Raw genomic sequence first — 14,264 nt, 5'->3', positions numbered from 1 at the left:
CCACAAAGCTTTCCCGAGAGCGTTAGAGTTCAATTTGTCCTCTTAAGCGACTCGTAGCTCCCCGTGGTTTCCGGTAACAGTTTCACTCCTGATTGGTCTCGCGCATTGCGCGCCTGTGTGCCTGGCGCCTGCGCAGAGCGGCTCGCCGTGGAGTGGAGATGTCTAGCCGGTCTAAGAGGGAATCTCGTGGTTCTGCCCGCGGCAAACGCGAGTCTGAGTCGCGGGGCAGCTCAAGTCGTGTCAAGAGAGAGCGAGAGCGGGAGGCCGAGGCGGCGAGCTTTCGGGGCAGCCCAGTGCGCGTGAAGCGAGAGGCGGATCCAGCAAGCGCCCGCGAGGCCCTGGCACCCGCCTACCCGGTGGTGAGGGTGAAGCGGGAGCGCGAGGCGGACGAGGACTCGGAGCCCGAGCGGGAGGTGCGAGGTGCGCGAGGCTGGGCGGGTTTCCAATTTTCAGCGATTTCTCTGTAAGGGGCGGGGATATCCACAGCAATGAGGTTGGTATTGTCGAGTCCGAACAGAGTATAGCTGACCCCCGGCCGTTTCCTAGGCTGTGAATCGCACAGGAGGAAGAGATTGCCCGTCCTCCCGCGGGCGGAGCAGGTAGTGGATTCGGGCTGCCAGAGAGGCGGAGCCTTTGATTGAACCGGGCAACTGCCAAGACTTTGATCGCCAGAGCCGTTAGAGGGCAATGAAAGGACTAGAAGCAGTGTTAACAAATATGCTTTATTTAAAACGCGCGCTTCGATAGCGGGCTGAGGTTTAATGTAGCATCAGCCCCGAACAGAGGAGTGTGGCCTAGTGTTAAGGAGCTGTGCATCATTCCTAAGGCACGCATTTCAAATCCACCAGCTGTCTCGCCTGAGAAAGATGGTCAGTCTCCTGCCTTGCGATTCTGGAAGGCAATTTGGCTCTTCCTTAAAAAGCTGGACATATTGCAACAATGAATGAATGGAAATCCAAAATCTCTAAATGTTCATTAAAATTAATAATAAAAAAAAGATGAACATAGAAATCCCATATGACCCAGCTATTCCGCTACTTGGAATATACCCTGAGAATATGAGAACTGAGGCACAAACAGATTTGTACACCAATGTTCATAACAGCATTGTTTATCGTCGCAAGAACATGGAAACAGCCCAAATGTCCAACCACAAACGAATGGATTGAGAAATTATGGTACATTCGCACAATGGAATACTATGCAGCACACAGGAACAATAACTTTGTAAATTATTTCCTAACTTGGGAGGGACTGGGGAACATTATGCTGAGTGAACTCACTCAGCCCCACAAGGACAAATATTGTATAAGAATATTGTAGAAAGAGTATGAGGATCCAGGAGGAGTGGGAGAGGCTGGAAACAGAGGGATGTGGATGTGGGGGGGAAGGGGATTAATCATTGGGTTGTACAATTTGATGGGGTGGGGAAGGGAAATTGAAAGAATTTGTTCAAATTTGTATTAGACTTTTGTAAATAAACTAGTGGGGAAAAAATACATTTGTTGTTGTTGTTATGTGCCATCGAGTCGCTTGCAACTCAGCGACCTACTAACTTGTGCCAGCAAATCTGGATGGCAGCCAGCTGGCCACTCCCAAAGAAAGGTGACCCGACAGAGTGCAGAAATTATCGCACAATATCATTAATATCTTGCAAGCAAGATTCTGCTGAAAATTAGTAAAAAACCTTTAGAACAATATATCAACAGAGAACTGCCAGATGTGCAGGCTGGATTTAGAAGAGGTTGTGGTACCAGGGATATTATAGCTAATATTAGATGGCTCTTTGCAGAAGGCAGAGATTACCAGAGGAATGTCTATTTGTGCTTCATTGGCTATGCAAAGGCTTTTGACAGTGTGGATCACAACAAGCTATGGCTGACTCTGAGAAGAATGGGAATCCCAGAACATTTGATTGTGCTAATGTGAAACCTATACTTGGACCAAGAGTCAGTAGTCAGAACAGAACAAGGAGACACTACATGGTTCAGAATCACGAAGAGGGTCTGTCAGGGATGTATTCTGTCTCCATACCTTTTCAATCTGTATGCAGAACAGATCATCCAAGACTAATAAAGAAAACAGTCCCCCGAAAAACTATTGCCTCTGAAGACCTGCGAGAAGGTCAGCTATGGCTTGGTGTTCCGACTCAGTGTTACACAACAACAGCAGCAGTTGTTGGGTTTAGTCACAACAATTTTAAGGTCCTCAGGCCATTTTTCATTTTCCTTCCAGCCTTTAACTGTTAAACTATCAACTAGCTTTTGATTATAAAGTCGTGTCTAAGGGTAAACATTAATCAGAGTATTTACAATTTCTTCCCCCCCAATTTTTCTTAATTGATACATTTATTGAAAATATAGACTAATAGTTTTGTGTTCACATGTCACTGTGGCTATGTGCTGACCTCCACTCTGGACTGAAATGAAAGAGTAAAAAGAAATGACTGCCAAAACAGTATTGTTTCAGACACACTTTGCTTATAATTAATACTTGCTAGAAAAGGACGTTTGACATTATTTACAATTATACCAACATTCTTGGAGTTTCGACTATCACAGGCATAAAGGTGCCACATGATCACAAGAAGGCCATTCATTCTTCCCAGTTTTATATTTTAGCTGTGATGTCCAGAGCAAATTGTTCTTAACAAGTAGAATTTTAAGGTCCATTCAATCCGAGAGTTTCTTAGGTCTTTGAGTCTATTCATTTGCAAATGGGAGTGGAAACTTGAACCAGGGTCTTCATATCATGCCTTCTCATGTGATGCCAAATCTTTATATGCTATCAATTTCTTTGAGATAAAGGGAGTGACTCGCAGCAGAGCCACATAGATGAGAAAGTTGCATATGGAAGAGATCACATCTTCGCGCATCTTCTGTTCCATTTTCTCTGGGTCTAGCTTTGACGCATGGTCCTTGATCCGGAACATTGTAGTCCTGTCTCCCTGCTATCAGGTGGGCTCTCCTGCTCTCTTTGGTCCCAGTATTTACTATTTCTTGGAACACACAGATGTTATTAGGATAGGGTCATGTCAGCAAAATGGAATGACTTTGGTTTCAACTCTATAGGTGTGACTAGTACTAATAAAAATTGAAGCCAGGCTGGTTGCCATTGACTTATTTGGGCTCATGGCAAGTGCACGTGTGCAGAGTAGAACTGCAAGTCATAGGATTTTCAGAGCTGTGGGATTTTGGAAGAAGGTGGCCAGGCTTTTCTCCCAAGTCACCTCAAGATAGGTTCAAGCTGCCAACCTTCAGAGAAGTAGCAGAGGTATTACCAATTTGCATCATCCAGGTATCCCTTGTATCAGTAACTCTAGTTTTAGTACTCTGAATATACTGTTAACAGGAGCTTCCTTAACTGATGACTCAAGGTGGGTCAGAGAGCTCTGGTGGCTTGGTGGTAAAGATTTGCACTGCTATCCAAAGGTTCAAACCCCCCTGCTGCTCCACAAGAGGAAGATGGACAGTCTGAAAACTCACTGGAAGTCAGCTGTGAGTCAGGCCCTACTTGATGGCACATAACCCCAAGGTAGTGTCTCTCTGTCAGTTGGAATACACCAGCGACTGTATAAGAGAGAAGAAGCTGGGCAGTCTCTTGCGAGAGATTTACATCCTCCAGAAATTCAGTGGAGGGTCAGGTATGAAATCAGTTTCAACTGTATGGTATACAACAACATCACCACCACCACCATTTAATCAGAATCTACACTGTAACCACATTCCTAGGTAGTTCTTACAAGTACGTAAGACTTACCAGTGGATCCTGTTAGGGAGCTTTGGTGGGTAAGCAGTGGTGCTGCCAACCCTGTGTAGGTAGAGGGTTCCAATCCATCATCTTCTCCTGGAGAGAAAGATGGACAGTCTCCTCATGTATGATTTACAGCCTCTGAAAACCAGCTGGAGGGGCAGCTATGAGTCAGTTTTGATTTCACGACAATGACTTTTGAGTTTTGCTGTTACTGACCTGTAGAGTCTCTGTATGTTTATGTGTAGAAATGTTGAACTCTTGTGTGCAGGGCACAGCTGCTCCATACTGTGATCCAGGCTGTGCCATTTTACCTGGAATACTGCCCACTGAGGAGCCCATATGTGACACCCTAGGAATCCTGTTGAAAGTCCGCCAGTTGTTAATGAGCTCACCACCACTTCTGTGGCATCCTTAGGTTGAGAAAATGGTTCATGCTTTATTACACACTGGAAGTTTGATGGTTTGAGTCTATCCAGAGGTCCCTCAGAAGAAAGGTCGAGTGATTGGATTTGGAACAGTCAATTATTGGAAACTTTTTTTGGAACCAGAGCACCAGATTAAGAGTTGTTGCCTCTTGTTAGGTTTAAGCCATCAGTCAACCTTTAAGGTAATACCTGAAACACTAGCTTTTTGTATCACTCAGGTGCTCTTCGCGTTGATAACTTTGGTTATATTATATCTAATGCTATTCACAGCGTCTTCCTTTAGCAGAGTGCCTTAGGTAGGTCGGACACCTACTTTGGTACATGTGGGTCATTGGGAGCTGGTGTTGACTTGACAGCAGCTATGTACCATTTCTGAAGTTTTTCTTGTTCCACTGAATTATATCCCATGTTCCTTTTTTCAACTTTGTACTATTTGCATTCTGGTGAGTTTTTACATGACTGTTGAAACAACATATGAATATATCACTAGACTGCATGCTAGGGGAGAAAATAGTGTGGAAGGAAATCTCTTGTTCTTTGTTGTTGATGAGGTGCCATCAAGTCAACCAGGATTTACAGTGACCCTGTGAATAACTGATCTGAACTTTCCCCTGTCTGTCCATCCTCATAATCTCTGATATACTTGAGCCCAATTGTGTTACAGTCACTGAGTCAGTCCATTTGTTGGGGTCTTCCTCCAAGACAGATTTGTTTGTTCTATTTAGTACTCTTTTCCAGCATCACAGATGAAAGGTACTGGTTCTTCCTCTGTCATTTTTATTCATTGTCCAACTTTTAGAGGCATAAGAAGGCATTGAAATGACCATGACCCAGGTCAAGTGCACCTTAGTCTTTAACCTGACATTGTTGCCCTTTAGCACTTTGTAGACATCTTCATAGCAGATTGCGTCACTGCAGCACATCTTTTGATTTCTTAACTGTGGTTACCATGATGTTGATTCTGAATTTGAGTAAAATGAAATCATGGACAATGTCAGCCTTTTCTCCATCTATCATGATGGAGCCTATTGGTCCAATGGTGTGGGTTTTTGTTTTCTTAATTTTGAGATGTAATCGATAGTGAAGACAGTAGTCTTTGATCTTCTGCAGTAGTGCTTCATCTTCTTCATTTTCAGCAAGCCAGGTTTTGTCATCTTTATAACGCAGATTGTTGGTGAATTTTCCTCCAATCCTAATTCCATGTTCTTCCTCATATAGTCCAGCTTCTTGACTGATTTTCTCAGCATACAGACTGACTAAATATGGGAAAATGATAAGTAAACATCTTTCTGCTATTCTCTGCTTTCAACTAAGATCCATCTGACATCAGCAATGCTATGTGTTGCAGCCTCTTCTCAATCCAGTTTGAATTTCTGACAATTCCCTGTATTGTTTCAGCCATTTTTAGTAATCTTCAACATGATTTTACTTACATGTAATAGTAAAGCTTGGAATAAGAACAGTTATGAGTCTTCCATTTAGTTGGCCAGGTCTTCCCAATTTTTTGGTAGAGACTAGTGAGTGAGCAAGTCTTTGTTCTTTTTTTTTTTTTTAAGATTTTAATGGAAGTTTATAAAAAAACTTGGATTTCCATTCATTCATTGTCGCACATTTTCCTACCTTTCCAAATTCACCCCCCCCAGTTTGCTTTTTTCTTTGAAAAAAAGTTTTTTCCTTGTTAAGTCATTGTTCTTTAGGACTTTTTAATTCTGCCTTGTAATACTGGTTATCTATCTGATTATACTCAATGTTACCTCTTCAATGCCTTGCTCAGAGTTCTTGGTTTTATGTATACATTTTTTTATCTACAGGACTTGGTATAAATCTTGTTCGCAGACTAGATTTACTTATCTTTGAATATCTAATAGTTGTTATTATTGTTGTTATGTGCCATCGAGTCCCTTGCGACTCATAGTGACCCTATGTACAACATCCCTAAACTCTGCTCTGTCCTGTGCCAGTCGCACCATCTCCGACACACCCATCTTGATTACCCTAGTTACTGAATCAATCCACCTCAGGGGATCTTCCCCTTCTGTGCTGTCCCTCCACCCTACCAAGCATGATGTCTCTCTCCAAGGACCTATCCCTCCTTGCAACATGTCCAATGTATGTTAGACGGAGCATTAGAATCCTTGCCTCCAAGGAGCAGCCCCGTTTGACCCTTTCCAGGAGGAATCTGTTTGTTTTCCTAGCAGTCCATGGTACCCTCAATACTCTTCTCCTGCACCGCAGCTCAGAGGCATCAGTTCTCCTTCTCTCCTCCTTAGTCCAACTCTCTGATGCATAACAAGTGATAGCAAAGACCATGGCCTGTATCAGATGCACCTTAGTCTCCAAGGAGACACCATTGCTCTTCGGTTCTTTGGAGAGGTCCCTAACAGCAGACTTTCCCATGGCAATAAGTCTTCTAATTTCCTGGCTGCTGGTGCCGAGAGTGTTGACTGTGGAGCCAAGCAAACTGAAGCTGTGAACAATCTTAATCTCTTCACCATCCATCCTGATGCTGCCAGTTGGCCCAGTGGTGAGAATCTTTGTCTTGACGTTGAGCCTCAATCCATATCTAATAGTATCAAAGTGTTAATTTAGTTTTCTTTACTTAAATCATTGCTAGCCTCAAGTTCCCCCTTGGGTAGGGAAATGGCTAGTGAGGCGTTTTGCATAAGGATGGTGAAGAGATTGTTTACTTTGGTGGACTACTAGGCTCTTGGTTACTGTTGATGGGTGTGGTTTTTTTTTTAAATAAAGATTTAAGAATTTTTATTTTTTATTTAAGATTTTTAAAAAAAGAATTTTGTTTGCATATAATAATTTGTTTATGTTGTTAATATCTTTTAAAAAAATGTATCCTGAAAAAGCCACAAGCACTAAGATAGACTGAGTTTCCAGTGAACAAATCCAGTTTAAAGTTTAGGAAACTCTTGAGGCCTAGTGGTAAGGGGCTATTCTGTTAACCAAAAGCCAGGCAGTTTGAATCCCTGAACTTGCTCCTCAGGAGAAAGATGAGTCAGCTCTTGTGTGATTTACAGCTTATGACCTGCTGTAGGGTTAGCTGTAAGTTGGTTCCAACTTGATGGCACATGATAACATGCATGTATATTCTTAAATCTCCCCACTTGTTAAGAACTGTGAAAGGTATAAGCTTTTACCCTGTTTGCCCTGTCACACAGTTTGATGGATACTGCTAAAAGATGCTAAAAGATAAGGGGCTCTGGAGTCAGAGACAAAGGACAGTGTAGTATTCATAGCATATTAGTGGTGAGACCTTTATTTAGCATTTGTGAGTTCTCTGTTCAGTCTCCAGAGGGCCATGGTAAGAGTTGACCCCTGTACACAGTAGATCGCCTTGTAGGAGAGTAATCCTGAGCTAGGAGAACCTGATTCTTTTGCATTGCCTTTATTTCTCTCTCACAGGGTTGTTCACTATACCAGCCTCCTTGATGTGATTGTCTGGGAAAGATAACAGTATATCTGGTTAGGAGAAGTGCTGAATGTGAGACACCCTTCAGCCTACATCCTGGTATCTTAAACTTCTAGAGCTCCCTTCTCAGTTGTATTTACTTCCTCTTTTGCTACCTTGAATTTTTTTTCCTAATTGTTTTTTACTTTCCTTTAGAGTCTGCCCTCCTCCTCCCATGTATGTATTCTTCAGCTGTATGGTGTTTATTTTGTCCTTACTGAGAATTGGAGGCAAGGATTCTAAGGCTTTGTCTGACATACTTTGGGCATGTTGCAAGGAGGGAGAGGGACATCATACTTGGAAGGGTGGAGGGACAGAGAAAGATAGGAAGACCCTAGATGGATGGATTGATTCAATGACTTGGGTAATGAGGGACAGTAAAGTTGGCATAGGATAGAGCAGGTTTATAAAGGCTGTTGCACATAGGGTCGCTATGAGTCCCAAGACTTGACAGCACTTAACAATAACAACTATGAATTGAATCAATCATGCATATAGACCTTTTTTTTTAAACATAAACATTTTAATTTCTTTTCCTTTTTTGCACGTTTTCTTCCCCGTTCCCTGCAATGGACTCCTTATTCCAGGTTTTTGTCATGCATATAATACCTAATATATTCCTCTTAGACAGTTATCCCCCTCATCTGATCTATTACAGTGTTCATTATCTACCCACCTTTTCTCATTCTCTCCCCAACTATTCCATGTCACTCCTATTTTATAACAGCAATATTATGCATTATTTGTCCTTTTGTGGCTGAATATTCACTTAGTATAATGCCCTCCAGACTCCCCCATGTTGTGTAATGTTTTACGAGATTATTGTTTTTCAGTATTGGATAATATTCCATGTGTGAATGTACTGTAGTTTTTCTGTCCAGTCATTTGTTGATGATACTTGGGTTGCTTCCATCTCTTTGTTATTGTGAATAATGCAGGAATAAACATGAATATACATTATATTACCTTTTGATTTGCTTTTTTAAAATAAGGCTCATTCAGATGGATGTTCATGTCTATTTAATATTCCAGTGGTGGTATACCAAATATTTATTATATATATTTATTTTTAAAAATTTTTTGGGGAGGGATTGTATAACAATGAAAGAATTTTTCTCTTTTCAAGAGAAGAACGAACTGGAGGGTAGGAATGGGCAGGGAGAAAAATGCAACAATGAATGAATGGAAATCCAAAGTATCTGTAAATTTTCATTAAAATTAGTAATAATAATAAAACCCACAAAAATGTTTGTTTTTTTTTGCCTGACCACTAACCTTATCTAAAGCCTAATTCTAACCTTATCCTAACCTTAACTCCAATTCTAACCCAAAACACTAACTTAACCTTCGCCATAATACTAACCCTAACTCTATACTGTGTCCTATTCTTAACCATACACCAATCCTTAACTTCAGATTTAATAATTTAACCCTACCTTCACCAAACCCTAGACCTAAATCGGTCTCTGACTCTAACCCTAATACTTATACTACCCTAGCATATCCCAGACACTTACTATAAGTCCAGCTGTAACACTGATCCTAAACGTAACACTAAACCAGAGCCCTATTATGAAGCCTTATTCCACTTCTCACCTTAGACCAAATGCTAACCCTAATCCTAAAAAACCTAACCTAATCCTAACTCTTAAGTAACACTGCTTCTGAATACTAAGGGTAACATGAACTGTTACCCTAAACCTCTGGTAGTTTAGTGAAATGCAATTACACTGCTAACCCAAAGGCACCAGTTTGAATCTGCCACTATGCCTCTGGAGAGAGATGGACAGTCTCTTCCTGTGCTGTCCAACTGGATGGTGCACAGCAACACAACCCTAACTCCAAGTGGGCGCAACCTCCTAACACTAACCGTAACCTGAACTACCCTAAGCCTAATCTGTACTGTAAAACTAACTCTAGCACTAGACTTGCTGTAAGGCTTGACCAGGAAGCTGTGGTGCCATAGTCATAGGGACTAACTCAAAAGGCCATGCTGCTCTGGTAGTTTGAATCCACCAGCAGCTCACTCTCCTTTCATGGGATTTACAGCCTCCTAAACCCCTGGAGGGTCAGCTGTGGGTCAACTCTGACTTGATGACAGTGGGTGGGGCTCTAGACTTTGCCCAGCTCCTCATTTTTACCCTAAAACTGGTCTTTTAAAAAAGATTTTTAAACAGTGTTTTGAGTGTAAATTTACAGAGCTCAGTGGTTTCCTGTTCCACTACTGATACACATTTGGTTTTATGATGTTGTTAAAAAATTTCCCACATTCTTTCTCTCCACTCATTTCCATTCAGACAGCTATCCTTTGTTTATTTTGTTGTAATGATAAATGTTAATGCTTCTCTTTTAATCTTGTTTATTTGATTATTCTAGGGGCTGAGTACCTCCCTGGTGTTCACCATTGTTCGATAAAAGTTGAGTCACAGGCTTGTGTTTAATTCCCGACTTGAAGGGTGACTAAGGAGCCTGTCTTGAGGTGCCATGTCATGTTGATTGTGACTCATAGCAACCCTGCGAACAGCAGATCTGAACCTTGCCCCACCTGTGCCATCCTCACAATATCAGATATGCCCGAGTCACTTTGTCAGTCCATGTTCTGGAGGGTCATCCTCTCTTTCTCAGACACTCCACTTTTCCCAGCATGATGTCTTTTCCCAAGGACTGACCTCTTGACAACATGCCCAAAATATATAAGATGAAGTTTCACCATCCTTGCCTTTAAGGAGCACCTTGGCTGTTCTTCCTGCTAGACAGCTTGTTCTTTGGTCTATGGGATGTTCAGCACTCTTCTCTAAAACCTCAATTCAAATGCATTGGGGGTTTTTTGGAGGATGGGAGTCTGTCATCCTTATTCATTGCCCAACTTTCAAATGTACAGGAAGCAGTTGAAAATACCTTGGCTTGAATCAAGTGCATCTTAGCCTTAGTTTTACAGTTTTATAACGTTATTTGATAATCAGCTATTAGTTTTCATCCATATTGATGGTCTGTAGATTTTTGAAAGTGATGAAAGGCACATTGGTAACCAGTGTATACAGCTTGTTTGGGAGTTTTCATTCTCATTATGTTTTCTGGACAATCATACATAGATGGCGGTATGGGACATTTCTTATTTCTTTGGCCCAGATGGCTTTGTTAATTGTCTTTGAATTGATCCTTTGTGCTTCTGGTTAGATTTACTCCCAAGTATTTAATCTTGTGATCTGCTATTGTGAGGGGTATTGATTTTTTTTTAGCTTCAGTTCTGTATTCTTTTTGTCACTGTAGAGAAATCCAATTGATTTTTTTATGTTGATCTTGTATCCTGCCACTTTGCTGAATTGGTAAACTATGTCCAGTAAGTTTCTTGCTGAATTTTCAGGGTTTTCTAAGTATACTATCATACCATCTACATATAGAGATAATTTTACCTCCTCTTTGACAATTGGATACCTCGTATTTCTTTCTCTTGTCTTATTGCTGTCTCTGAGACTTCTAATACAATATTGTATAGAAGAGGTGATGAGTGGGCATCCTTGCTTAGTTCCCATTCTCAACGGGAATGCCTTTAATCTCCATTGAGAATAATGTTGATTCTTGGGTTTGTGTATATCCTTTTTACTATGTTGAAGAAATTCCCCTCTAATTCTATTTTAGGAAGAAGGATTGGCCATCCACTTCCGATGCGATAGGCCTTTGAAAACCCTATGTACAATAGAGCACACTTAGACTAGCATTTGGACTAGCAGACATGGCAATTGAGACTGAGATCTTAGAAATGGAAACACAAAGGAGGAGGAACAGCTGTAAGCAGACACTGGTGATTGGAACATGGAATGTGAGAAGCATGAATGTAGGAAAATTGGACGTTGTTAAGAAAGAAATGGAACGCATAGTGACATACTATGTCCTGGCGAAATGAGATGGCTTGGCATGGGACATTTTGAATCAGATGATCATATGATCTACTATGCCGGGGATGAAAAGGTAAGAAAAAATGGAGTTGGTTTCATAATTAAAAAAGTCTTTTATAGATCTATCCTGAAATACAATGTGGTCAGCGACAGGATGAATCCAAATGCATACAAGGAAGTCCAGTGAATACCACTATCATTCAAATATATACACGAACAACTAGAGCCAAAGAGGAGAAAATGGAAGATTTATTCTGACTTTTACAATCAGAAATTGATCAAAGATGCAATTGAGAAGCATTGGTAATAATGAGTAATTGGAATACAAAAGTTGGGAACAGGGAAGAAGGAGCACTAGCTGGAAAACATGGACTCGGTGAGAGAAATGAGGCTGTAGACAGGATGATTAAATTCTGCATATTCAGTGATTTATTCATTGCAAATACCTTTTATGAGAAACATAAACACAGGCTGTACACATGGATTTCACCTGATGTTATGCATAGGAATCAAAACGATTACATATGTGGAAAGACTAGCTGGAGAAGCTCAATATCAGCTGTGAAAACCAGGCCAGGTGCTGATTATGAGAAAGACCACCAGCGCCTCATACGCAAGTTCAAGCTGAAGTTGAGGAAAATTAAATCCACGGGAACCAAGATTTGACCTTAAGTCTGTCCCACTCGAATTTCAAAACCAGATCTCAGGAACAGGTTTGAGACCTTGAATGGGGTCTGGGAGGATATCAAGAAAATCATCCATGAAGAATGCAAAAGTTCATTACAAAGGCTGAAGAAGAAAAGACCAAGGTGGATATCAGTTGAGACTCTGAATATTGCATTAGAGTGCCGAGAAGCCAAAGCTAAAGGAAGAAACCAAGAAATCAAAGAGCTGAACAGAAAATTTCAAAAGGCAGCTCGGGACGACAGAGCAAGATACTATAATGAAATGTACAGAGAGCTGGAGTCAGAAAATCAAAAGGGCCGAACTTGCTCAGCGTTTCTTAAGCTGAAGGAATTGAAAAACAAATTCAAACCACAGGTGGCAGTGCTTAAGGATACTTTGGGTAGAATGTTAAATGATCAAGGAAGCATTAAAAGAATATGTAAGGAGTACACAGAGTCACTGTATCAGAAGGAATTGGCTGACAAAGAAGAATTTCATGAAATAACATATATATGAGCAAGATCCTATGGTGATGAATGAGGAAGTTCAAGTTGCTCTGAAGGAATTCGCAAAAAACAGGGCTCCAGGAATTGATGGCACACCAATTGACATATTTCAACACACAGACCCTGCCCGTGATGCACTCCCTAAATTGTGCCAAGAAGTCTGGAGGACAGCCAGCTGGCCAACTGACTGGAAAAGATTGATATTTGTTCCCATTCCAAAGAAAGGTGACCCAACAGAGTGCGGAAATTATCTAACAATATCATTAATATCCCATGCAAGCAAGATTCTGCTGAAAATTATCCAAAAACGATTGGAGCAATATATCAACAGAGAACTGCCAGATGTGCAGGCTGGATTTAGAAGAGGTAATGGTACTAGTGTGTGTTGCTGTACAGAGGTAATTCGTGGTTGCTGTGATGCTGAAGCCTGTGACAGTGATGTGCCAATCGTGGTAATGGGCATCCATGGTGGACAGTGTTGGCTGGAGCTTCCCTACTAAATCAAGCCTGGAAGCAGGAGTGGCATCCGCTTCCAAAATGGCTTGCCTCCGGAAACTCTATGTACGAACAGTGCTCAGGCTGTTCGTTCATAGGGTCGCTATGAGTCATCTATGACTCGACGGCATTAAACAACAATAACAATGACGACCAAGAGAGAGCTACGTTGGCCTAGTGGAAGGAAGCTGTGCTACCAAGCCGAAGGTGGATGATTGTCATCTGTGACCCTCGGCCAGGTTCAAATTGTCTTCCTGTCAAACATTCTTCTAGGTGGTATAGCACTGGTCTGTGCATTGCTGTACAGAGGTAACTCGTGGTTGCTGTGATGCTGAAGCCTGTGAAAGTGATGTGCCAATTGTGGTAATGGGCACCCATGGTGGACAGTGTTGACTGGAGCTTCCCGACTAAATCAAGCCTGGAAGCAGGAGTGGCATCCACTTCCAAAATGGCTTGCCTCGGGAAACTCTATGTACGAACAGTGCTCAGGCTGTTCGTTCATAGGGTCGCTATGAGTTGTCTACGACTCGACGGCATTAAACAACAACAACAACAATAACAATGGTACTAGGGATATTATAACTAATGTTAGGTGGATCTTGGCAGAAAGCAGAGAATACCAGAGGCATGTCTGTTTGTACTTCATTGACTATGCAAAGCCTTTAAACTGTGTGGATCACAACAAGCTGTGGTTGACTCTGAGAAGAATGGGAATTCCAGAACATTTGATTGTGCTTATGTGAAACCTATACTTGCACCAAGAGGCAGTCATCAGAACAGAGAAAGAAGACACTACATGGTTCAAAATAAAAAGTGGGCCCATCAGGGATGTATTTTGTCCCCATACCTTTTCAATCTGCAGAACAGATCATCCGAGGCCCTGGGCTGTACGAAGAGGAATGTGACATCAGGATCGGTGGAAGAGTCATCAGCAGTCTGCGTTATGCAGATGACAACAACCCTCCTTGCTGAAACTGAGGAGGACCTGAAGTGCTTGCTGCAGAAGGTCAAGGACTGCAGTCTTCAATATAGATTGAAGCTCAACATCAAGAAAACAAAGATT

At 41.6% G+C, this 14,264-nt stretch overlaps 1 protein-coding gene across 2 annotated transcripts in view; it reads left to right on the top strand.

Moving 5' to 3' along the window:
* The first annotated feature begins 83 nt into the window (after positions 1–83).
* Positions 84–14,264, top strand: part of USP39 (ubiquitin specific peptidase 39) — a 51,972-nt gene continuing 37,791 nt past the window's right edge. For both annotated transcript variants that reach the window (XM_006900370.1, XM_006900371.1), the window contains exon 1: positions 84–420. In XM_006900370.1, the coding sequence (XP_006900432.1) occupies positions 159–420 (262 nt within the window). In that variant the 5' untranslated portion in view covers positions 84–158. The remainder of the gene's footprint in view (positions 421–14,264) is intronic.

This window comes from Elephantulus edwardii, unplaced genomic scaffold, assembly GCF_000299155.1.
Source record: "Elephantulus edwardii isolate Elephantulus edwardi_28Jun2011 unplaced genomic scaffold, EleEdw1.0 scaffold00283, whole genome shotgun sequence".
In the NCBI taxonomy this organism is placed as follows: Eukaryota; Metazoa; Chordata; class Mammalia; order Macroscelidea; family Macroscelididae; genus Elephantulus; species Elephantulus edwardii.
Note: the sequence above shows the minus strand (reverse complement) of the source record. Positions and strands in the feature narration are given on the sequence as shown.